This window comes from Oncorhynchus keta, unplaced genomic scaffold (genome assembly GCF_023373465.1).
Source record: "Oncorhynchus keta strain PuntledgeMale-10-30-2019 unplaced genomic scaffold, Oket_V2 Un_scaffold_1597_pilon_pilon, whole genome shotgun sequence".
Classification (NCBI taxonomy): domain Eukaryota; kingdom Metazoa; phylum Chordata; class Actinopteri; order Salmoniformes; family Salmonidae; genus Oncorhynchus; species Oncorhynchus keta.
The window spans coordinates 460,265-486,134 of NW_026290805.1; the positions used below are offsets into that span (position 1 = coordinate 460,265).

The following is a 25,870-nucleotide window of genomic DNA, read 5'->3' on the forward strand; positions in this document are numbered from 1 at the left end:
AAAAAAAAAGTTATTTATTTATTTATTATGCTCACTCAGCTGTGACTCACAAATAATACAACAAATGATCTATTACCAGTGTGATCATATACATAACATTTTAAAACAATGTCAAAATGGTCTCAGAAGAACAATATTGGCAGGACAATTCAATATGCAGTGATAATGTATTGGGCCTATAGCCAACTGCATGAACCTCATTGCCACATAATGTTTTTAAATTAGTTAATGTTGCATATGCTTACGTTTTTAAGTAATTAAAATACAAATCTGAGCAGTAGATCATTTACATTTGTTGAGAATAGACTACTTGGCCTTCCATTCAAAACAAACAGTCAGAAAGATTTGTAAAAAAAATATTCTGTGATCAAATGGAGTCAAGTCTCAGATAAACAGTCCCATTGTAATTCTCCAATGTTTTCCTCATGTTATCAGCTCTGTGATCTGACTCAGAAGAAATCTCTTTATTCTCTTCACTATTAAAAACACCAATAACGGTACATAATAAAATATGACTCAGCCTTTGAACCGCAAAGTTCACACAAAGCTCAGTGCTTTTGTTTAACATTTCAAAAACAAGTTTCTTTCCCTTCCATAGCCCCATTTATTGTAGTTGGCATTCCTCTGCTGAGACTTTTCTCTATTAGCCTCCCGGCCCTTCCTCAGGCAAAGGACAGAGGGGGCCCTTCCTCGGGCAGAGGGGGCCCTTCCTCGGGCAGAGGGGGCCCTTCCTCGGGCAGAGGGGGCCCTTCCTCGGGCAGAGGGGGCCCTTCCTCGGGCAGAGGGGGCCCTTCCTCGGGCAGAGGACAGAGGGGGCCCTTCCTCGGGCAGAGGACAGAGAGGGCCCTTCCTCGGGCAGAGGACAGAGAGGGCCCTTCCTCGGGCAGAGGACAGAGAGGGCCCTTCCTCGGGCAGAGGACAGAGAGGGCCCTTCCTCGGGCAGAGGACAGAGAGGGCCCTTCCTCGGGCAGAGGACAGAGAGGGCCCTTCCTCGGGCAGAGGACAGAGAGGGCCCTTCCTCGGGCAGAGGACAGAGAGGGCCCTTCCTCGGGCAGAGGACAGAGAGGGCCCTTCCTCGGGCAGAGGACAGGGCCCTTCCTCGGGCAGAGGACAGAGAGGCCCTTCCTCAGGCAGAGGACAGAGAGGCCCTTCCTCAGGCAGAGGACAGAGAGGCCCTTCCTCAGGCAGAGGACAGAGAGGCCCTTCCTCAGGCAGAGGACAAAGTATCTCTCACTCTTTTTGGGCAACAAAGTATTGATTCACTCCTAAAAGCATTTCTAAAACATGAGAACATCTGCTGCGAGGCACTCTGCCGTCTTGAGTAGGACTGGTTCCACAGTGGCACAGTGAAAGAGAAGGTTTCTGGATTAATACAGTACAGGGAGGAGCAGGGCAATTCCAAAACGGAGGGCGCCACAGGGCGCCGTGCCATGGTGGCCTCTGATGTGAACAGAGGCTCTCCTCTCTTTGGACGAGCCTCTGAGTGGGAGTGTATTCAGCCTCTCTCGTGTTCTCTCTCTCACACACAGCCATAAGTGGGGGTGTATTAAAGTCTCTCCTTTTCACACGCACACACATAATAACCCCTTAGTGACAGTGCTTTCAGGCCCTGAGCAGCCAGACAGAAGTCTTCCACAGCACTCCAGGCCTCTTTTCATTGATTCCAGAGGGAGTGGAGACAAAGAATCTGGGCAGAGGGGAGGAGAATGAGAGGGGAAGTGGAGTGAGCCAGGCACTGCTGTGCTTGTGAGGTCACACCATGTGGGCCAATCAAAAAGGTGGACAGGTCATTGGGGACCAGATAAACCTCTTCAGAGTAATTCTACAGAATGATGTCTGCTGTTATAGTGAGTCAATGCTGGTCCACTAGACAAAACATCCCACTGCACATATAAACATGCTCAGGAGAACAGCAGGTTTCCTTTAGCGGATCACCACCTCAATAGGGAAGTTGACCAAAAGCTCTTAAAATCTCATTTCCTCAACCTGCAAATATATTAGATCATACCTTTAGGGTAAGAGTTTCTGTCTGAGGACGGACTGTTTTGGTTCATGAAGAGGTAAGGTACACAGCATTAAGTCCAGATGTTACAGGGTATCTTCACTTGTATTGCTGTACTAATGACTCTCCTGGTTGTTCCCAAACAACCTTCAAATCAGAGCTTTCTCCTTCCAAACAAAGCACCACCGAGACCTGCTCCTCTCTCACCAGCCCAAACCCACCATCCTACCCCTCTCACCAACCCAAACCCACCATCCTACCCCTCTCACCAACCCAAACCCACCATCCTACCCCTCTCACCAACCCAAACCCACCATCCTACCCTATCCTCCACCAACCCCCACCATCCTACCCCTCACCAGCCCAAACCCACCATCCTACCCCTCACCAACCCAAACCCACCATCCTACCACCCCTCACAAACCCAAACCCACCATCCTAGGCATGTAGTTAAAGTCCCACTCATGGACCAGCCCACCCAAACCCAATGTAAAGGTCCCCATCCTAGCCCTGTTTCACTTTCACCATCCTATCATGAGTTCAAAAGCCCAAACCCACCATCCTACCCCTAATTCATACAGGCAAACCCAAACCCACCATCCTACCCCCACCAGCCCAAACCCACCATCCTACCCCTCTCACTAAATCCCAAACCCACCATCCTACCAGCCCAAACCCACCATCCTACCCCTCTCAGTGTAAACCCAAACCCACCATCCTACATCCCTCTTCAACTGAAACCCTCCACCAACCCCTCTGAATCCCCTTAATCCCATCCACGGTGCCCAGGGAACAGTGGGTTAACTGCCTTGCTCCAGTGGGTTAACTCCCTGCCAGGGGCAAAACCACCATCCTACCTTGTCACCATTCAAACCCACCATCCTACCCCTCCACCAACCCAAACCCACCATCCTACCCTCAATTTCACAAACCCAAAACCCACCATCCTGCCTCCACCAGCCCAAACCCACCTCCTACCAAAATAAATCTCACCTGATTAACTCTTTGGACTTTTCACCCAAACCCACCTCCTACCCTCCACAACCCAAACCCACCATCCTATTTCATTTTATTTGGAATACTAAGCCCAAACCCACCATCCTACCCCTCCACCATCCTAAATGATGACACCAGCCCAAACTTTAAACCATCTCCCTTCACTCAAACCCAAACCCACCATCCTTTTAAGCAAGACTAATCCTTTGTTCAAAAACCCCTTTATACAGCCCAAACCCACCATCCTACCCTCTGTTGTTTCCTACTTTCCCTCCACCACCCCAAAACCACCAGTCCTACCCCTCCACCACCCCAAAAACCACCATTAATAAATAACATTCTTCACCAGCCCAAACTCACCGTCCTACCCCTTACCAAAACATTATCCACCACCCCAAACCCAGTTATGTCATATATCCACCACCCCAAACCCACCATATCCCCTCCACCATCCACCCTACAAGCAACCTAGCACCACCACCACCCCAAAAGGGAACAGTTTGTCTGACATATATTAATGATAAGTGAAAGGAACCATAACAAATATACCAGTTTCATCTGAGGGCCCCTCCAACACAAAATAAATGGGAACAGATTTGTGATGTATCCGTGGAAGGCACCCATGGTTTATGAACTGGTACAAAAACAGTTTTTCCAAAAATTATTATCAAATCCCTCCACCACACACCACACAAACACATGGGACATACCATCTCAGCTCCCAATGTTGGTAAAGGACAGAATCAAGGTCATTTATTCTGGAGTTGACCCATATCAAATTCACAGATTAGGACACAAGAGAATAATAACAAAATGTTTAACAGAACTAGAAATAGGTGGGATTAAAGTCAAATTACAATAATACTGGTAGGAAAGGTTTTCATCTTTAGCTCACAATCTGTAGGGATAATATACAATTAGAAAGGTTAAAAAATGTTGAAAAATATATGGCACATGAAAACCAAAATGAGGATGGTCTGTGGTGATAGGAGGGATGGGCTGAGAGTGGCTGAGGGTTGGTCTATGGTGATAGGTGGGATGGGCTGAGAGTGGCTGAGGGTTGGTCTATGGTGATAGGTGGGATGGGCTGAGAGTGGCTGAGGGTTGGTCTATGGTGATAGGTGGGATGGGCTGAGAGTGGCTGAGGGTTGGTCTATGGTGATAGGTGGGATGGGCTGAGAGTGTCTGAGGGTTGGTCTATGGTGATAGGTGGGATGGGCTGAGAGTGGCTGAGGGTTGGTCTATGGTGATAGGTTGGATGGGCTGAGAGTGTCTGAGGGTTGGTCTATGGTGATAGGTGGGATGGGCTGAGAGTGGCTGAGGGTTGGTCTATGGTGATAGGAGGGATGGGCTGAGAGTGCCTGAGGGTTGTGATGAAAGAGTTCATGTTTGGTAATGTATAAATGTTTGGTAATGTATAAATGTTTGGTAATGTTTGGTAATGTATTCATGTTTGGTAATGTATTAATGTTTGGTAATGTATAAATGTTTGGTAATGTTTGGTAATGGTTTAATGTTTGGTAATGTATTAATGTTTGGTAATGTTTGGTCATGTTTGGTAATGTATTAATGTTTGGTCATGTTTGGTCATGTTTGGTAATGTATTAATGTTTGGTCATGTTTGGTAATGTATTAATGTTTGGTCATGTTTGGTAATGTTTTAATGTTTGGTCATGTTTGGTCATGTATTAATGTTTGGTCATGTTTTAATGTTTGGTCATGTTTTAATGTTTGGTCATGTTTGGTCATGTATTAATGTTTGTTAATGTTTTAATGTTTGGTAATGTTTTAATGTTTGGTCATGTTTGGTCATGTATTAATGTTTGGTCATGTTTTAATGTTTGGTCATGTTTGGTCATGTATTAATGTTTGGTCATGTTTTAATGTTTGGTCATGTTTTAATGTTTGGTCATGTTTTAATGTTTGGTCATGTATTAATGTTTGGTCATGTTTTAATGTTTGGTCATGTTTTAATGTTTGGTCATGTTTTAATGTTTGGTCATGTTTTAATGTTTGGTCATGTTTTAATGTTTGGTCATGTTTTAATGTTTGGTCATGTTTTAATGTTTGGTCATGTTTTAATGTTTTAATGTTTGGTAATGTATTAATGTTAGGGGATAACCTGTTAGGGGGATAACCTGTTAGGGGGAATAACCTGTCAGGGGGAATAACCTGTCAGGGGGAATAACCTGTCAGGGGGAATAACCTGTCAGGGGGAATAACCTGTCAGGGGGAATAACCTGTCAGGGGAATAACCTGTCAGGGGGAATAACCTGTCAGGGGGAATAACCTGTCAGGGGGAATAACCTGTCAGGGGGAATAACCTGTCAGGGGGAATAACCTGTCAGGGGGAATAACCTGTCAGGGGGAATAACCTGTTAGGGGAATAACCTGTTAGGGGAATAACCTGTCAGGGGAATAACCTGTTAGGGGATAACCTGTTAGGGGGATAACCTGTCAGGGGGATAACCTGTCAGGGGGATAACCTGTTAGGGGAATAACCTGTCAGGGGAATAACCTGTCAGGGGAATAACCTGTCAGGGGAATAACCTGTCAGGGGAATAACCTGTCAGGGGAATAACCTGTTAGGGGAATAACCTGTTAGGGGAATAACCTGTTAGGGGAATAACCTGTCAGGGGAATAACCTGTCAGGGGAATAACCTGTCAGGGGAATAACCTGTTAGGGGAATAACCTTATGTACATGTATTAATCTGCTACTGTATTTGTTTGTGTTATCTGTGATGGTTTTGTTTGTCTTGTGTAGTTTCTTAATAATTGTACCTAGACTGTATGTGTAAACATGTATTCGTAAGGCCCAGCTGTAAAGGAGACCCTTGGTCTCAGTCTGTTTTCCATGTTGAAATAAAGGTAGAAAAATATAAAAGTACCATGTAAGTAAAATGTGTATGTATGTGAAATATATGCATATGTATCAGAAAAGCTGTAAAATAAATCCAAATTAAAATAAGTGTGTCCTCCGAAGAGGGTTAATCATTTTAAAAGATACAGGCTGTCAAAACACCATGTTTCAGTCCAGGGGGAAACATAGTCAGTTGTGCAACTGAATGCATTCAACTGAAATGTGTCCTCCGCATTTAACCCCTCCCCTCTGAATCAGAGAGGTGCGGGGGGCTGCCTTTCCCACACAGTGGAGAGAGTCGTTCAAAGGCTTGAAATGAGTCTTCTGCATTTAACCCCTCCCCTCTGAATCAGAGAGGTGCGGGGGGCTGCCTTTCCCACACAGTGGAGAGAGTCGTTCAAAGGCTTGAAATGAGTCTTCTGCATTTAACCCCTCCCCTCTGAATCAGAGAGGTGCGGGGGGCTGCCTTTCCCACACAGTGGAGAGAGTCGTTCAAAGGCTTGAAATGAGTCTTCTGCATTTAACCCCTCCCCTCTGAATCAGAGAGGTGCGGGGGGCTGCCTTTCCCACACAGTGGAGAGAGTCGTTCAAAGGCTTGAAATGAGTCTTCTGCATTTAACCCCTCCCCTCTGAATCAGAGAGGTGCGGGGGGCTGCCTTTCCCATGCAGTGGAGAGAGTCGTTCAAAGGCTTGAAATGAGTCTTCTGCATTTAACCCCTCCCCTCTGAATCAGAGAGGTGCGGGGGGCTGCCTTTCCCACGCAGTGGAGAGAGTCGTTCAAAGGCTTGAAATGAGTCCGATTGCTCTCTTGCTCATCTCTTTAATATGCCATGGCTAATTTCAGAACTAAGTGTCCTGCCACTGCATGCATTTGTAAGATGTATTATTCAAATGCTAGAGCCCACTGATTAGAAATGAATTCATTATTACTAATAAAGAATCTTCACTGATTCAAATCAGGACCTACTCCAATGGAGAGGCACTTGGAGTGGCGAATAAGTATCCAGTCCAATCAGCATCTTCTCAGAGACTATGGGCGGGGTTTAACTCAAATGTGCTGCTTTGGTTTATGTCAAAACATTAGGTCTCCTGATTGTTGGATGGTGATCCAATTGCTGACAAATTAATTTAGCATAACATTCCTCATTACAGGCACCAATGGTTCATTGATGGTTTAGGTTCATACATACGGATTCACACACACACACAGTGTACTAGTCTAAGCTAGTCCATTGCATTGCCAACGACCGTTGAAATTCATAGAATAACTTTGTGCTATGTTCACAGCAACAAGATTAGACCTGTTCCAGATTGATTCCCTTTTCACAGACCAGAAACATGTCATAGCAGGGAGAAGGTGGGCCGACTGTTCATCAACTGTATAGTAACCTTTGAAAGTGTGTCAATCCTGATGGAGAATCATACAGCACAAATCCTCCAATGGAAACCCACAGACCGCGATGCTTTCAATTAGGGCTGTCGCCGAAAAATACATCTTGGATGAGGAGATTCGTCTTTAAAATGTGTATTTTTCCATATATTAGACACATCCTGTGTTTTAATAAACCAACTATATGTACTGAGCTTGTCTGATGCTTAAAGCATGCTGTTTGATTAAATCATTAAGACAAATGACTCAAGAGGGAGCCGGAAATCAAGATTTAAAAAATATTTTTATTTAATTTTTTATTGAACCTTTATTTAACTAGTCAAATGTAACCTTCAGATAGCCTATCCAGAAGGAGGAAAACTGTTCCAGACCATCCTGTAAGAAGTCATCTGGTATGACGTTCCCACTGGATCAGAGCATTACATTTTTCACTTTGATGCTGAGTGGTTATAGCAGTGTTTCCCACATTCAGTCCTCGGGAACCCAAGGGGTGCACGTTTAGTTTTTTGCCCTAACAGTACACGGCTGACTCAAATGATCAAAGCTTGATGATTAGTTGAATCAGCCAAGTACTGCTAGGGTAAAAACCAAAACATGCACCCCTTGTGTTCCTGAGGACCAAGTTTGGGAAACCCTAGATTATGGAAAGGGAGAGAGCTGGAAATATTTTTCAAATACATTGAGGAACTATTGTCATTGTCATTGGATGTAAAATCAGATTTTGTTTGCTTGCTGTTTGAAGTGAGGAAAACATTACTTTGAGAAGCTCCACAGATCATTAGTGGTGGTGCGTTAACCCTACTACTGGTCCTTTACTGGTACTACTACTGGTCCTTTACTGGTACTACTACTGGTCCTTTACTGGTACTACTACTGGTCCTTTACTGGTACTACTACTGGTCCTTTACTGGTACTACTACTGGTCCTTTACTGGTACTACTACTGGTCCTTTACTGGTCCTTTACTGGTACTACTACTGGTCCTTTACTGGTACTACTACTGGTCCTTTACTGGTACTACTACTGGTCCTTTACTGGTACTACTACTGGTCCTTTACTGGTACTACTACTGGTCCTTTACTGGTACTACTACTGGTCCTTTACTGGTACTACTACTGGTCCTTTACTGGTACTACTACTGGTCCTTTACTGGTACTACTACTGGTCCTTTACTGGTACTACTACTGGTCCTTTACTGGTACTACTACTGGTCCTTTACTGGTACTACTACTGGTCATTTACTGGTACTACTACTGGTCATTTACTGGTACTACTACTGGTAATTTATGTAATGGGGAATTGCTAGACACTAACAATCAAAAGGGCAAACAATTCAAACAACGACATTATGAAACAATGAAGGAGCACAAAATGGAGGGAGAGCGTGCGTTCTGGAGAGACGTGCCTTGTGCATCTTATTCACACTCCTTCTTCTTAGACTGTGAGAACCCTTCCTCAATGGATTAGTCCACTGAGAACGGCGCAAATCAGACAGGTGTGCCATGAAAAAAATATATCTATTTGCAACTGCTCAACTAAAAAATATATTGTTCAACCAACAGTCTATCAACCAACCAATCTACCAGTGGACTGGAACAGGGGTTTCTCTAGCATCAGTCCAGTACCAGTGGACTGGAACAGGGGTTTCTCTAGCATCAGTCCAGTACCCGTGGACAGGAACAGGGGTTTCTCTAGCATCAGTCCAGTACCAGTGGACTGGAACAGGGGTTTCTCTAGCATCAGTCCAGTACCAGTGGACTGGAACAGGGGTTTCTCTAGCATCAGTCCAGTACCAGTGGACTGGAACAGGCGTTTCTCTAGCATCAGTCCAGTACCAGTGGACTGGAACAGGGGTTTCTCTAGCATCAGTCCAGTACCAGTGGACTGGAACAGGGGTTTCTCTAGCATCAGTCCAGTACCAGTGGACTGGAACAGGGGTTTCTCTAGCATCAGTCCAGTACCAGTGGACTGGAACAGGGGTTTCTCTAGCATCAGTCCAGTACTATGCTGCTAATCCACGTGGTACAATACATTACTTTCCTTCTGCTTAAGCCTCAGCTATTTGGACATTAATGCTTGATCGATCTTCGCCTGAGAACACCTTAGAAATAACTTTGCTACTTCCTCTAAGAGACACTGATGGCTGGCTAAGGGACATTTCAAGAGAGGAGAATGTACAGTAATCGATTTAAAAAAGGTGCAATATGCAGAAATCGCGACGCCATTTCCTGGTTAAAATTCTAATATTTTGCGTAACTTCAGTTTATGTGACAAAACAAGCAAGTTTTGATAATCATTGTACCATCTAAACTGCTGTGAAATATATTTTCAATAACCAAAAATATTGTATTTTCAGCTGTTTGAAGCTGGTGTACAAAACCGAAAGCCAAAGACACAAAAACTAAAAACTAAACTTAAGAACGGGAAGCATAGAAATAGCACACATGGAACAGATCTACCGCTTCTTAAACTTGCTTTCAATGAGAATGACAGATCTATAACTAACATTTCTATGTGAATTTGATCAGGTCACCCAAAAAGGTACATATTGCAGCTTTCAAAAGGGGCAAATGTTAACTTTAAATTTCCAGGCATTGATAAACCACTATGAATCAATAGTATTGTCAGAGCACTACTGGCATCCAGCGACAGCGTTGTCTGACTGACTGACCACACTGTTCTAACCTCCCACACTGCAGCGGAGACCAGAGGTCAGAGAGCTTTTCATGCTGCTATGCACATTCTCTCTTTCCCCTGTAATCCTGGGGCTTTTACTCATGCTAGGATAAACTTCAATCCACATAGTTTCCTTCTCACCCAGCAGCAGCACTCTGGGACCTACATACACACACACAGGGCTTTCAGAAAAACATCCCATTTACCATTGGGGTGAGGCCAGCCCAGCTCCATGCTTCCACAGGAACCCATCAATCGATACGGCAGGAATGGGTTCTGTTCTGGGAAAGGATGTCCAGACTCTGTTCAACACTTCAAAATAACCATCTCTCTATAGTTTGTGCTCTTTATGGTCTGTTTCTCTGTTGAGATGACAGTCTGTCTACTAGGGTTGTCATTGTGCTGGTTGTCAGAGTCATTCAGAGGACAGGCTTCTGATGAATCACAAATAAATGTTGATATGTTATGGATGTGACAGTGACTCATTCACTGTGTGTCCTGTGTGTGGAACATCTGTCCTAGATAGGCATTTAGTTCATAAACACTTGATCCACGTGAGTTCATTTTAATGCAAAGGTGTATTTCTGAGAAAGAGGTGACCTTCAGACGAGTCATCTATCCTCATCTATTATATCTGGGATCTGTTCAGCTGATCTGTACATGCAACGTACATGTAGCTCCTGGAAAGGTGTGAACATGAATAACCTCAACATTCCACTATAGCCGACATGTCAACTTCTGCTGCCACTCACATGGATCTGGAATTAATATGAAACAGTCCATTTATAATAGGCATTTATGGTAAATCAAACGAGATGGGTAAACATTACCTCAGACTATCAACATGACTCCACAGAACATTACCTCAGAATATCAACATGACTCCACAAAACCAACCCACTAGTCCTCCTCTCTTCAACAGCTCAAAACCAACCCACTAGTCCTCCTCTCCTCAACAGCTCAAAACCACCCCACTAGTCCTCCTCTCCTCAACAGCTCAAAACCAACCCACTAGTCCTCCTCTCCTCAACAGCTCAAAACCAACCCACTAGTCCTCCTCTCCTCAACAGCTCAAAACCAACCCACTAGTCCTCCTCTCCTCAACAGCTCAAAACCAACCCACTAGTCCTCCTCTCCTCAACAGCTCAAAACCAACCCACTAGTCCTCCTCTCCTCAACAGCTCAAAACCAACCCACTAGTCCTCCTCTCCTCAACAGCTCAAAACCAACCCACTAGTCCTCCTCTCCTCAACAGCTCAAAACCAACCCACTCGTCCTCCTCTCCTCAACAGCTCAAAACCAACCCACTAGTCCTCCTCTCCTCAACAGCTCAAAGCAAAGTAATAGAAAGAAAATGTTTTGTAAAGAAAAGTTTGCTCATGTGAGTGAGTGAGTAAGAGAGAAAGATATGAGGATATTTTCTACCTGCATGCTGCAATGTTTTTACCTAGTCTAGTTTCATATAGTTGGCAATAGTAGTTACTTTTGAGGTTAGTATCATTTTAATTTAGATTTGGATAGAATTTTGATTAACCACGTGACATTTATTTTGCGATACGAAACGATAATTATAAATTAAATGAAACTGTTCCACGGAAATACGAAAACCATAACTGCCACGCAGATCGGTAAATGGAAAGTTAAATTGCCGTTCCACATGAAAAAGCTGACCGACTCCTCGTGTAGCTTATTACAGGCAACCTCAGGAGAGTAATGGCAGAATTTGCGAATCTCTGGCTCCCTCGAGTCCTTTGTGTCTTATTTCATTAAACAGAGCGCTTAAAACATCAGACAAGTGCAATAGTTGATTCTATTATAACACATAGGGTGTGTATTCACATATGCATTTGTAAAAATACATGTTTAAACATTTCGATCAGATGACTATCGGTCGACCAAGATATTTCTTTATGTCGGGGACAACCCTAAGACAGCTACATTTCCTAATGTTTTGCTTAAAGTTAATCTTGCATTTTACGGGAGAAAAGTAGGCTGGCTACACTGAAAAGAGTACTGGAGAAAAGTAGGGCTGGCTACACTGAAAAAGTACTGGAGAAAAGTAGGGCTGGTTACACTGAAAAGAGTACTGGAGAAAAGTAGGCTGGCTACACTGAAAAGAGTACTAGAGAAAAGTAGGGCTGGTTACACTGAAAAGAGTACTGGAGAAAAGTAGGGCTGGTTACACTGAAAAGAGTACTGGAGAAAAGTAGGGCTGGCTACACTGAAAAGAGTACGAGAGAAACGTAGCTACACATCAGTCAGAGCGCTGTCTGTTGATAGAATGCCTGTTTCTGAGTTCTCATCCTAGTGGAGAAGTGCAACAGAAGGAGATAACTTGCTAGTTATCTAAGTAAGTTGCTGACTTAAGGTGACTGGGCATCATATTGTGTTAGCTTTCTGCTGTGTTTGAGAAGTCAAAGTCCTTTGGATGAGTTACCTTGATTTTCTTGTGTTTTTTCTCCTCTCTGTTCTTGGCCCGTCTGCTCCTCCCCCATCTTCTCTGAGCAGAGCAGGCAGTCCTGTTGTCCTAGCGTGTACTCATGCTGTTCCAGAGCAAATACTGATCTTCCTTCTGTTACACCCCTATACTCCTGCCAATTTACCGCAGCAGGGGGAAGATTTTGTGGGCAATTTGACATTGAAGGTTACTTGTGGGGTCAGTGCCAAAGATAGTTTTAGACCTGCTCCTAATGATTAAAAGCCAAAGATAGTTTTAGACCTGCTCCTAATGATTAAAAGCCAAAGATAGTTTTAGACCTGCTCCTAATGATTAAAAGCCAAAGATAGTTTTAGACCTGCTCCTAATGATTAAAAGCCAAAGATAGTTTTAGACCTGCTCCTAATGATTACACCCCAGCATGTCTAAGGTGTGGTATTGAACGCACCCTCCTTCATTTAGTAGTTTGTCAACACAAACACTGGCCTGTCTATCACCTCACTCAACCGAAAAAACAGAACACCAACAGCTGTCTGGCAAAACGTTCCTAACCTCAGACCTGTCACCGTTATTCTCTGTGATTTGTGAAGAGCTGTGAACAAACTAATATGCCAGGGCTCCACATCTGCATGAGTTGATGAGACTTGACAGACCCAAACGCAGTGGAAAATAATCAGGCACAAAAGCATTCACAAAGCCCAAATCAATATGAGTGAATCGAAACGAGCAAACAACTTGTTCTCATTCAAGAGAAACAACGTTGCTAAAAGGCCTCGGAGGGATGGACTGTCAAAACTATCTAAAAATAAAAAGTGTCAAACTTTATCAGAGGCTAAAATGTTAGGTAAAAAAAAAAGCAATTTAAAATGCTTTCTGAGCCTGAAGAGAAAGTGTGACCTACCTCAGCTTACTACCTCAAACTCAAAAGGGCAAGGTGTGGAATGTGGAAATGGATGGCTCCCGAGTGGCACAGCGGTCTAAGGCACTGCATCTCAGTGCTAGAGGCGTCACTACAGACACCCTGGTTTCGATTCCAGGCTGTATCACAACCGGCCGTGATTGTGAGGCCCGTAAGGGCAGCACACAATTGGCCCAGCATCGTTCGGGTTTGGCCGGTGTAAGCCGTCATTGTAAATAAAATTTGTTCTTAACTGACTTGCCTAGTTAAATAAAAGGTTAAAAAAAAAAGATATTGTAATAATCTAAACATACACCCAGACAGTATTCTCAAAGGCAGAACTAGGGCCTGTTTACAGTTCAGTGTCAGAAGTGTTGAAAATCAAATCCCCAAAATTGTCACATCCTCTGAAAACAAAAAGGTGTACCATGAAATGATTACTGACAAGCACGTAAACAACAATGCAGTTCAAGAAATAGCAGCTACATACATGGGGTACCGGTACCGAGATAATGTGAGGGGGTACAGGTTAGTTGAGGTCATTTGTAAAGTAACTATGCATAGATAATAAACAGCTAGTAGCAGCAATGTAGGAAAGGGGGGGGGGTTCAGTGCAGATTGTTGACAGTAAGTAGCTTTCTGTAGGTTGAGTTTGATAAGGGTCGAATCAGTCTGGCAGCCTCAACAGAAAGTATAGCTCAGCACTCAGGAGCAATCTCTCTAAATACAAGATCATTTCTGTCAAACGAAGCATAAAAGAAGAGCTTACTATTGGCTACCTTTGTCCTACAGACCTGAAACTAATCCCCAGGATCTTATTCGGAAGACAGAAAAAAACTAAGGAATGTGTAGAAAAAAATAAATTGCAAAACTTAGTGGACGATTTCCACAAGTGGCTGTGGTCTGGATTAGATTCAGCTATTGTTCCCGTCCCAAAAGGCCTCGTGCTGACTCACTCTCACACAGCTGTTGGACCACTTGAAACAGCACAATCATCATCATGGGTTTTGGAGTAAGCAGCCATTACAAACACAGCTGTATATACGTGTGTTAGGCTCTGCTGGACTGTCGGGTGTGCTTCATTTTGTGTTCTGTAGTCAGTTACTGTAGTTCTCATAATAACAGTGCAATATGATGAGGGTGTGGGAAGAGTTCTCTGTTACACCCATGGAGAAGCTGGCTCACAAGACTAATGCTGTCAGTTCAGTAGGGACATGCTAGTCTGTTTTTTAGGTTACAGGCAGTATCACCTCATGTTTCACACAGACAAATCAACGTTTTTAGGTTACAGGCAGTATCACCTCATGTTTCACACAGACAAATCAACGTTTTTTAGGTTACAGGCAGTATCACCTCATGTTTCACACAGACAAATCAACGTTTTTTTAGGTTACAGGCAGTATCACCTCATGTTTCACACAGACAAATCAACGTTTTTTAGGTTACAGGCAGTATCACCTCATGTTTCACACAGACAAATCAACGTTTTTAGGTTACAGGCAGTATCACCTCATGTTTCACACAGACAAATCAACGTTTTTAGGTTACAGGCAGTATCACCTCATGTTTCACACAGACAAATCAACGTTTTTAGGTTACAGGCAGTATCACCTCATGTTTCACACAGACAAATCAACGTTTTTAGGTTACAGGCAGTATCACCTCATGTTTCACACAGACAAATCAACGTTTTTAGGTTACAGGCAGTATCACCTCATGTTTCACACAGACAAATCAACGTTTTTTAGGTTCAACATGTTTCACACAGACAAATCAACGTTTTTAGGTTACAGGCAGTATCACCTTGTTTCACACAGACAAATCAACGTTTTTAGGTTACAGGCAGTATCACGACAAATCAACGTTTTTAGGTTACAGGCAGTATCACCTCCCAGACAAATCAACAGGTTACCAGTATCACCTCAGTTTGAAATACATGCTTACAGTGAAATACAATCATAGAGTTCAAAACCAATTTTCTTTTGGTATGAAAGATCACAACGAATATTCTGTTGGTATCTTTTCTGTATGACATCATACATATCAATCGATTCCAAATCGACCTCCTGCCCCCATGAACGTGTGTAGGTCTAAAGGGGTTGATTAAGGTTAACCATGATATCAAATGAATCAATCAGGAAGCTCAGGTCAACATGAGGGGTCTAGAAGTAGGGCCCATGGCCTTGGAGTTGGACAGATAATGGTGATCTGAAATGTGTAAATACTTCTCTCGTCACAGACAATTTCTTGGGGCACATTTTGTAACTCCAGGCATTTGCACTGGTTCATCCTGCAACGTGCTACTACCCCCCATCTCAAATCTAGGTCCCTTCAGCCCCTCCAAGCACAACGGTATGAAACAAGGCCAATATGAAATGATCAGTCAAATGTCAATCGTGTTTTCTAGAAACGATGGGTGGTCGTCTGCACTATTTGAAGATTCTTTATATCCAATAGTGTCTGTTACAGGTCTGGAGGTTTCAAAATAAGAATACCAGGAATCCTGTTTTCTAGACATGACCACCCGCTGCCTTTTAAATCAGTGTGCACCTCCATCGCCCACAGGGGAAATTAATGCTTTTCTCAAGTTATGTTCATTATTTTGGTTTTTTTACTAGGCTAAACATTGGCCTGCAGCTCATCACCATGACCTGTGCGTTTCTCACCTCTGCAAACGTGAGACAGGTCCACTGTGATTTAAATTGAATGGAATTCCTGAAATCCTTTTCTAGGGACTGGGCCACAAACTTGGACAATAAACAGCTCTTGGCTTTGTGCCTTTCTCATGTTAATTAGCCTACTGTGGGGAGAAGGGGCTGTCGCTGCCAAACCTCCACACAACTCCTGCTGAACGGAGTAGAATCATAATACTACTACCCTGCAGGCTGTATGGGATATAGCAGGAATAGCCTGAGGGATACTCACTCACGCCCTTAACGTAACATACAGGTCACTTCCAGAAATAAATAGTGGGCCTACTGGCCTAACCTGTACAACAACTAAATATTCTTGGTATAGAGTCAACATTAGGCTACTATATAGCATATACAGTACATATATAGCATACACGGTATATATACATACACTTCAGAGTGTATTTTAGAGTGCACCCATAGGCAGATATGACATAACATCCGTGTGGAATTGCGTAGCCCTTGAACATGTAAAGGCACGACAGTCCCCTGACAAGATATTGTAATGTTGCCTATGAAAGGTTCTCGCAGTCTGTACAGTCGGTGACATCTGCATCTTGCAGTTGTCTCAAATTGACTGTCTTTTATAGGCGCCTACAAGCCAGCGACAAAATATGACGCAATAAAACAATAAATGCTGTTAGAGGACATTGATCGATATTGCTGAGGCTCAAAGGCCCTGAAGTGCCGACTGATAGAGATTCTAAACAATGCCAACTTTGTTGCACAGATTTACACGCGACACGATGCCCTCCCTGTGGAGGACATTTGGCGCTATTGGACGCTCGAGTCGTGGGTGTATGTTCCAACATCCTTTCTCAAAACCCCACTCCCCTGCCCACGAACACAGTTGGATAAACGAGCATGCTTCAATGTGAAACTTTTGTTTTAAGCATTTGTCAATAAGACAATGATTAACAACACGATCATGACAAACGGGCTTGATGTAGCCAAACCCCGATTAGCTTGGGTTGGTGGGCTTTTGTTTGGGAAGCTCGAAACTTTGTAACAGGAACACTTGGTTGATATCATTTGAGTCCGATATATCAGGTTACACTGTACTTTACTAAAAATCAATGTGTAATTCACAAAAAGTTCTGATTCAACTTACTGTGAGCGAAACTTCATGCTTTTTCAGTCGGTACTTGAGACTCTTCATTTCTGCTGTTTACCTGGTGATGTTGAAGTTGTAAATCTTATTATTCAACATGTATAATTTAGGATGTTGACAAACGTTTCATTTCTAAACGAAACAACTTTTTCTCCGCTGAGTACCGTACGACTTTCACCTGACGCAAAACCAACTAGAGTTGCTAAATTGACAACCAAATAAACCAATGAGAATACAATGTGTCCCGTACCCTTTGGGTTGTAACCAATAAGTCGTAACTGAAGGAGGGACTTCCTTGTTAGCTTGGGCAGCCGTACTTTTGGAGTTGATGGGAAAACCCACAGGACAACCTAAGATTCTGTGGTGATGTGACGTCAGGTTTACCTGGCTGAAAGAGGGAAATGGCGGGACAGACAGTACAGGCTTTTCCGAACCTGGCTTGCCTAAAGCAATTCATAAATAGATGATTATATGTATGATCCACACTAGAGCTCATATATCCCACACACACATATTAATTCCCAAAAACATTCCTAGGTCTACTTATTTTTTTGTAATACTGGAATGTTACAAATATGAAAATTACAAAATGATGACTCGGGGCTCTGTTTTTAAACATTACTTAATACAAGACTGAATACATGACTGAATTCATACCAAACAAGTGTTGTGCTCATGGAACTGCATTAGACACCATGAGAAACTATGAGCTCATTTATGCATATACTATAAATAATATAATGCATTAAGTTGTGCAACTGATTAGGCATCCCCCTTTAATTTTTTTGTCCTTAATATTGTACAGACCTTAAGCCAACACCTAGCAACCTGGTCAAGAGGTTCGGACCTCTGGGCGTAACGGTTAAGGTGTTCGCTTGACAGTCACTGGACCAGGGTTTAAGTCTACCCCCGGGTTTGATGCATTGGTGTCATAAGTGGGATAGCATCAATGAGGCCATGGAATAGGTGTGTACATGTGAAGGACTGTTTAGAGAAGCGTGGGGACATTTTCTCTCTCCCGAAGAAAGGGGTGATGTAGCAACCTTAACCCAACACCTAGCGACCTCGTCAAGGGGTTCCAACCTCTCGTTTTTGTTACGGTGTTGACTTGAGTTTGAGTACTCATACACAATATACACTGAGTGTACAAAACATTAGGAACTCTTTCTATGACATAGAAAGGGGGGCGGCAGCGTAGCCTAGTGGTTAGAGCGTTGGACTAGTAACCAGAAGGTTGCGAGTTCAAACCCCGAGCTGACAAGGTACAAATCTGTCGTTCTGCCCCTGAACAGGCAGTTAACCCACTGTTCCCAGACCAGTTAACCCACTGTTCCCAGACCAGTTAACCCACTGTTCCCAGACCAGTTAACCCACTGTTCCCAGACCAGTTAACCCACTGTTCCCAGACCAGTTAACCCACTGTTCCCAGACCAGTTAACCCACTGTTCCCAGACCAGTTAACCCACTGTTCCCAGACCAGTTAACCCACTGTTCCCAGGCCGTCATTGAAGATAAGAATGTGTTCTTAACTGACTTGCCTGGTTAAATAAAGGTGAAATTAAAAATACATAGACTGACCAGGTGAAATCTATGATCCCTTATTGATGTAACTTGTTAAATCCACTTCAATCAGTGGGGAGGAGACGGGTTAAATAAGGATTGTTAAGCCTTGAGACAATGAGAAGTGTATGTGTGTTATTCAGAGGGTGAATGGCCAAAACAAAATATTTAAGTGCCTTTGAACTGGTGCCAGGTCCACCAGTTTGAGTGCGTCAAGAACTGTAACGCTGCTGGGTTTTTCACACCCAACAGTTTCCCGTGTATCAAAAATGACACAACTGTGGGAAGCATTGGAGTCAACATCGACCAGCATCTCCATGGAACGCTTTCGACACCTTGCAGAATCCATGCCCTGACAAATTTTGAGGACCAAAGAGGTGCAACACAATATTACGAAAGTCTTCCTAACATTTGGTATACTCAGTGTGAATAGGCTTATGCATATTTTCAGGGTTAATGTATGTTAGGAGAGGAATTTACTAAACAGTTGTAGATGTGAACATTGAACTGGTTGGGCAGGAGGGGGGCAATACTACACAAAGTCTCATCCAAATGGTTCTAATAAACTATACGTTGCCTTGTAATGTACACTGTCAATGTGGAATCAATTAAGCAGACAATTACTTTCTGTGGGACGGCTCAACTCAACCATGTCGAAAAAGAGAAAGATTGCCCCCTTCTGGGCAATTATTTTCCCAATTTAAAATAATTGCTTGGTTATTGATAACAACATACGAGATATAACATAATTAAAATCTGCGCTGTAATTGAACACTTGCTTGTTTACTTTTTGCTCAAGAAGAGGAAACATGGAAACATGAAAAAGCACATAGTTTATGAATCATTTTCAGAATGAGATTCATATTTTTTTGTTGGAATAATAAATACAACTTTTAAAGGCCTAGCCTCCCACCTCCCACCTCCTACCTTGAACTACCTCCCAAAGAATGTCTAGCTCCGACACGTCAATACACTGAACATAAAGGGCACAGTTCTGTCTTATACACAGGCTCACTATACTGTCTTTCATTCAAGTGAAATTCTACAGTTGGGCTCAGAGTGTATGTACAGTATGTTGCATGGGAGGCTGCTGAGGGGAGGACGGCTCATTATAATGGCTGGAACGGAGCGAATGGAAGGACGTCACACACCTGGGTTTGATATATTTGATATCATTCCACTTACTGCACTCCAGCCATTACCACCAGATCGTCCTTGCCAATTAAGGTGCCACCAACCTCCTGTGGTATGTCGACTGGATGTTTTTTTTTTACTACAGCTCTCAAAGTTTCCATAGCAACAGCGTTGCCATGGATTCCCCGTAGTACTGCATTGCTGGCAACGCTGTGTCCTGCACCTGTGTGATTGAAGCCAGAGAAAACTCCTCTTCCACTGAACAGCCTTTGTCTTATCGAGATGATGTCAACATTTAACATTACATTTAGGTCATTTAGCAGGCACTTACGCTGCCACTTGCATCTAAATCTTGTTGGGGGAGAAGGGGGGTGAGAAGGATTACTTACCCTATCCTAGGTATTCCTTGAAGAGGTGGGGTCAATAGAGGTGTCTCCGGAAGCAGCTGACCATTAACGATCATGGGTTCCTGCTAGCACCCAACAACAACATTATTTACATGGCACACTGTACAGGGAAGACTGGATATATATGCCACTACTTATACAAAGGTAGATTTTGTTAGCCTGACTCAAATCTGTGTATATACTCAAACTACACTGAACAAAAAAAATACTAATTAAGTTGTTTTTTTATTTTTATACTATTTATATTTTTGACAACTTTTACTTTTACTTCACTACATTCCTAAATAAAATAATGTTGTTTTTACTCCATACATTTTCCCTGACACCCAAAAGTACTCCAATTCACACACTTATCAAGAGAACATCCCTGGTCATTCCTACTGCCTCTGATCTGGTGGACTCACTAAACACAAATGCTTCGTTTGTAAATTATGTTGGAGTGTTGGAGTGTGCCCCTGGCTATCTGTCAATAAAACATTTTATTGTGCCTTCTGGTACTTAAGTACATTTTATCAATTCCATTTACTTTTGATACTAAAGTATACTTTTACTCAAGTATTATTTTACTGGGTGACTTTCACTTTAACTTGAGTCATTTTCTATTAAGGTATCTTTACTTTTACTCAAGTATGACAACTGAGTACTTTTTCCACCACTGTAGTTATGTCAATCAATATCACTGTTGACAACATTTATTTTTAAATTCATAGAGTTGATTGGCTCCTGGGTACATTGCCATGTCTGTTGCTAGGAGGAGAGGCTCACACAGATGGACCACTGTGCTTTTGAGGTATCCTTTGGAATGGCCATGGAAGGAGTAGGTCAGTTTAAAGAGTAGCTACAGTAGACACCAAAGTCAGGAGTCACTTGAAGGGTCACTGTCACAAAACCAAGTAAAGGACAGCGTGTGCTTTTTAAGGTAAGGCCAAATCAGCAACACTGTTGGGGCCAGACACGGTGACTCTCACTCTCACACACATTTTTAGTTTGTTTAGTCTCTTGAAATGTATTGTCTCCTACACGAACCCTGGAAATAGATCTGCTGTTTTATAGAAATGAGAAGAATAAACTCCATATATTTTGTTCAGGCTCATTATAGGTGTCAACACAATGTGGCCGTCAGATCCCAAACAGCCAATGACAGAAGACTGTCCAAGAACACCCGCTGCGAGGCAAAGATGACCTGTACCCTGATGACATGTGCTGACAAGACCGGATGATTGAGCAGGTGGGTCAGAGATTCTGTCTAATAAACCTGTTTGTTAATCCAGTTATCCTCCTCTCTTTATTCTCGGACTCATTTTGACACCGTTTTGTTGGTGGTTGGTCCCAGGTGCAAAAACACCCTCATCTTCCAGAATATAGTTTGTGGCAGATGCCCTCAGGCACAGGGATGTGGGGGCCAAAGCCATAGAGACACTGACCCTGCTCTTTGAAATCTGGCACTACCCCCTCATCTGCACTGACGGTTCCGAAGAACGACCTGCAGATACAGTACGGAGAGGACTACATCTTCACCTCTGAAAACAGATCCCTCTGTCCAGACCTCCAGTTCTGCTATAGGTAAATTCATATTATTTAACGCAGTGCCTAAGAAACATGGTGATATTTTTTGAATTCGGGACAGTCTTGTGTTGTGATGATTAGGAGCATTTCCTTTTGCATTGTGGTCAGTTTTCTAGTATTACTAGTGAACAGATGTAGGATGTTGTGGTCAGTGTTCTAGTATTACTAGTGAACAGATGTAGGATGTTGTGGTCAGTGTTCTAGTATTACTAGTGAACAGATGTAGGATGTTGTGGTCAGTGTTCTAGTATTACTAGTGAACAGATGTAGGATGTTGTAGTCAGTGTTCTAGTATTACTAGTGAACAGATGTAGGATGTTGTGGTCAGTGTTCTAGTATTACTAGTGAACAGATGTAGGATGTTGTGGTCAGTGTTCTAGTATTACTAGTGAACAGATGTAGGATGTTGTGGTCAGTGTTCTAGTATTACTAGTGAACAGATGTAGGATGTTGTGGTCAGTGTTCTAGTATTACTAGTGAACAGATGTAGGATGTTGTGGTCAGTGTTCTAGTATTACTAGTGAACAGATGTAGGATGTTGTGGTCAGTGTTCTAGTATTACTAGTGAACAGATGTAGGATGTTGTAGTCAGTGTTCTAGTATTACTAGTGAACAGATGTAGGATGTTGTGGTCAGTGTTCTAGTATTACTAGTGAACAGATGTAGGATGTTGTGGTCAGTGTTCTAGTATTACTAGTGAACAGATGTAGGATGTTGTGGTCAGCGTTCTAGTATTTTTTTATTTTACTAGTGAACAGATGTAGATGTTGTGGTCAGTGTTCTAGTATTACTAGTGAACAGATGTAGGATGTTGTAGTCAGTGTTCTAGTATTACTAGTGAACAGATGTAGGATGTTGTGGTCAGTGTTCTAGTATTACTAGTGAACAGATGTAGGATGTTGTGGTCAGTGTTCTAGTATTACTAGTGAACAGATGTAGGATGTTGTGGTCAGTGTTCTAGTATTACTAGTGAACTCTCAGCCCTAGAGATGCAGGTTGAGGAGTGCTCTCAGCCCTAGAGAGGCATGTTGAGGAGTGCTCTCAGCCCTAGAGAGGTAGGTTGAGGAGTGCAGTATTCTCAGCCCGAGAGAGGTAGGTTGAGGAGTGCTCTCAGCCCTAGAGAGGCAGGTTGAGGAGTGCTCTCAGCCCTAGAGAGGCAGGTTGAGGAGTGCTCTCAGCCCTAGAGAGGCAGGTTGAGGAGTGCTCTCAGCCCTAGAGAGGCAGGTTGAGGAGTGCTCTCAGCCCTAGAGAGGCAGGTTGAGGAGTGCTCTCAGCCCTAGAGATGCAGCCTGAGGAGTGCTCTCAGCCCTAGAGAGGCAGGTTGAGGAGTGCTCTCAGCCCTAGAGAGGCAGGTGGAGGAGTGCTCTCAGCCCTAGAGAGGCAGGTTGAGGAGTGCTCTCAGCCCTAGAGAGGTAGGTTGAGGAGTGCTCTCAGCCCTAGAGAGGCAGGTTGAGGAGTGCTCTCAGCCCTAGAGAGGCAGGTTGAGGAGTGCTCTCAGCCCTAGAGAGGCAGGTGGAGGAGTGCTCTCAGCCCTAGAGAGGCAGGTGGAGGAGTGCTCTCAGCCCTAGAGAGGCAGGTTGAGGAGTGCTCTCAGCCCTAGAGAGGCAGGTGGAGGAGTGCTCTCAGCCCTAGAGAGGCAGGTTGAGGAGTGCTCTCAGCCCTAGAGAGGAAGGTTGAGGAGTGCTCTCAGCCCTAGAGAGGCAGGTTGAGGAGTGCTCTCAGCCCTAGAGAGGCATGTTGAGGAGTGCTCTCAGCCCTAGAGAGGCAGGTTGAGGTGTGCTATCAGCCATGGAGAGGCAGGTGGAGGAGTGCTCTCAGTCCTAGAGAGGCAGGTTGACTAGTGCTCTCAGCCCTAGAGAGGCAGGTTGAGGAGTGCTCTCAGCCCTAGAGAGGCAGGTTGAGGTGTGCTATCAGCCATGGAGAGGCAGGTGGAGGAGTGCTCTCAGCCCTAGAGAGGCAGGTTGACTAGTGCTCTCAGCCCTAGAGAGGCAGGTTGAGGAGGGCTCTCAGCCCTAGAGAGGCAGGTGGAGGAGTGCTCTCAGCCCTAGAGAGGCAGGTGGAGGAGTGCTCTCAGCCCTAGAGAGGCAGGTTGACTAGTGCTCTCAGCCCTAGAGAGGCAGGTGGAGGAGTGCTCTCAGCCCTAGAGAGGCAGGTTGAGGAGTGCTCTCAGCCCTAGAGAGGCAGGTGGAGGAGTGCTCTCAGCCCTAGAGAGGCAGGTTGAGGAGTGCTCTCAGCCCTAGAGAGGCATGTTGAGGAGTGCTCTCAGCCCTAGAGAGGCATGTTGAGGAGTGCTCTCAGCCCTAGAGAGGCAGGTTGAGGTGTGCTATCAGCCATGGAGAGGCAGGTGGAGGAGTGCTCTCAGCCCCAGAGAGGCAGGTTGAGGAGTGCTCTCAGCCCTAGAGAGGCATGTTGAGGAGTGCTCTCAGCCCTAGAGAGGCAGGTTGAGGTGTGCTATCAGCCATGGAGATGCAGGTGGAGGAGTGCTCTCAGCCCTAGAGAGGCAGGTTGACTAGTGCTCTCTGCCCTAGAGAGGCAGGTGGAGGAGTGCTCTCAGCCCTAGAGAGGCAGGTGGAGGAGTGCTCTCAGCCCTAGAGAGGCAGGTGGAGGAGTGCTCTCAGCCCTAGAGAGGCAGGTTGACTAGTGCTCTCAGCCCTAGAGTGGCAGGTGGAGGAGTGCTCTCAGCCCTAGAGAGGCAGGTTGACTAGTGCTCTCAGCCCTAGAGAGGCAGGTTGACTAGTGCTCTCAGCCCTAGAGAGGCAGGTGGAGGAGTGCTCTCAGCCCTAGAGAGGCAGGTGGAGGAGTGCTCTCAGCCCTAGAGAGGCAGGTTGACTAGTGCTCTCAGCCCTAGAGAGGCAGGTGGAGGAGTGCTCTCAGCCCTAGAGAGGCAGGTGGAGGAGTGCTCTCAGCCCTAGAGAGGCAGGTTGACTAGTGCTCTCAGCCCTAGAGAGGCAGGTGGAGGAGTGCTCTCAGCCCTAGAGAGGCAGGTGGAGGAGTGCTCTCAGCCCTAGAGGCAGGTGGAGGAGTGCTCTCAGCCCTAGAGAGGCAGGTTGACTAGTGCTCTCAGCCCTAGAAAGGCAGGTGGAGGAGTGCTCTCAGCCCTAGAGAGGCAGGTGGAGGAGTGCTCTCAGCCCTAGAGAGGCAGGTTGACTAGTGCTCTCAGCCCTAGAGAGGCAGGTTGACTAGTGCTCTCAGCCCTAGAGAGGCAGGTGGAGGAGTGCTCTCAGCCCTAGAGAGACAGGTGGAGGAGTACTCTCAGCCCTAGAGAGGCAGGTTGAGGAGTGCTCTCAGTCCTAGAGAGGCAGGTTGAGGAGTGCTCTCAGCCCTAGAGATGCAGGTTGAGGAGTGCTCTCAGCCCTAGAGAGGCAGGTGGAGGAGTGCTCTCAGCCCTAGAGATGCAGGTTGAGGAGTGCTCTCAGCCCTAGAGAGGCAGGTTGACTAGTGCTCTCAGCCCTAGAGAGGCAGGTTGACTAGTACTCTCAGCCCTATAGAGGCAGGTTGAGGAGTGCTCTCAGCCCTAGAGATGCAGGTTGAGGAGTGCTCTCAGCCCTAGAGAGGCAGGTTGACTAGTGCTCTCAGCCCTAGAGAGGCAGGTTGACTAGTGCTCTCAGCCCTAGAGAGGCAGGTTGAGGAGTGCTCTCAGCCCTAGAGAGGCAGGTTGAGGAGTGCTCTCAGCCCTAGAGAGGCAGGTTGAGGAGTGCTCTCAGCCCTAGAGAGGCAGGTTGAGGAGTGCTCTCAGCCCTAGAGAGGCAGGTTGAGGAGTGCTCTCAGCCCTAGAGAGGCAGGTTGAGGAGTGCTCTCAGCCCTAGAGAGGCAGGTTGAGGAGTGCTCTCAGCCCTAGAGAGGCAGGTTGAGGAGTGCTCTCAGCCCTAGAGAGGCAGGTTGAGGAGTGCTCTCAGCCCTAGAGAGGCAGTTTGAGGAGTGCTCTCAGCCCTAGAGAGGCAGGTTGAGGAGTGCTCTCAGCCCTAGAGAGGCAGGTTGAGGAGTGCTCTCAGCCCTAGAGAGGCAGGTTGAGGAGTGCTCTCAGCCCTAGAGAGGCAGTTTGAGGAGTGTTCTCAGCCCTAGAGAGGCAGGTTGAGAGTGCTCTCAGCCCTAGAGAGGCAGGTTGAGGAGTGCTCTCAGCCCTAGAGAGGCAGGTTGAG

General features: G+C 44.8%; 1 protein-coding gene across 1 annotated transcript in view; it reads right to left on the reverse strand.

The window, feature by feature from the left end:
* The window catches only part of uacab (uveal autoantigen with coiled-coil domains and ankyrin repeats b), a 95,858-nt gene extending 78,585 nt beyond the window's left edge, over positions 1 to 17,273 (reverse strand). The window contains exon 1 of the mRNA XM_052514248.1: positions 17,065 to 17,273. Within this exon, the coding sequence (XP_052370208.1) occupies positions 17,065 to 17,112 (48 nt within the window). The 5' untranslated portion in view covers positions 17,113 to 17,273. The remainder of the gene's footprint in view (positions 1 to 17,064) is intronic.
* Positions 17,274 to 25,870: the final 8,597 nt, after the last annotated feature.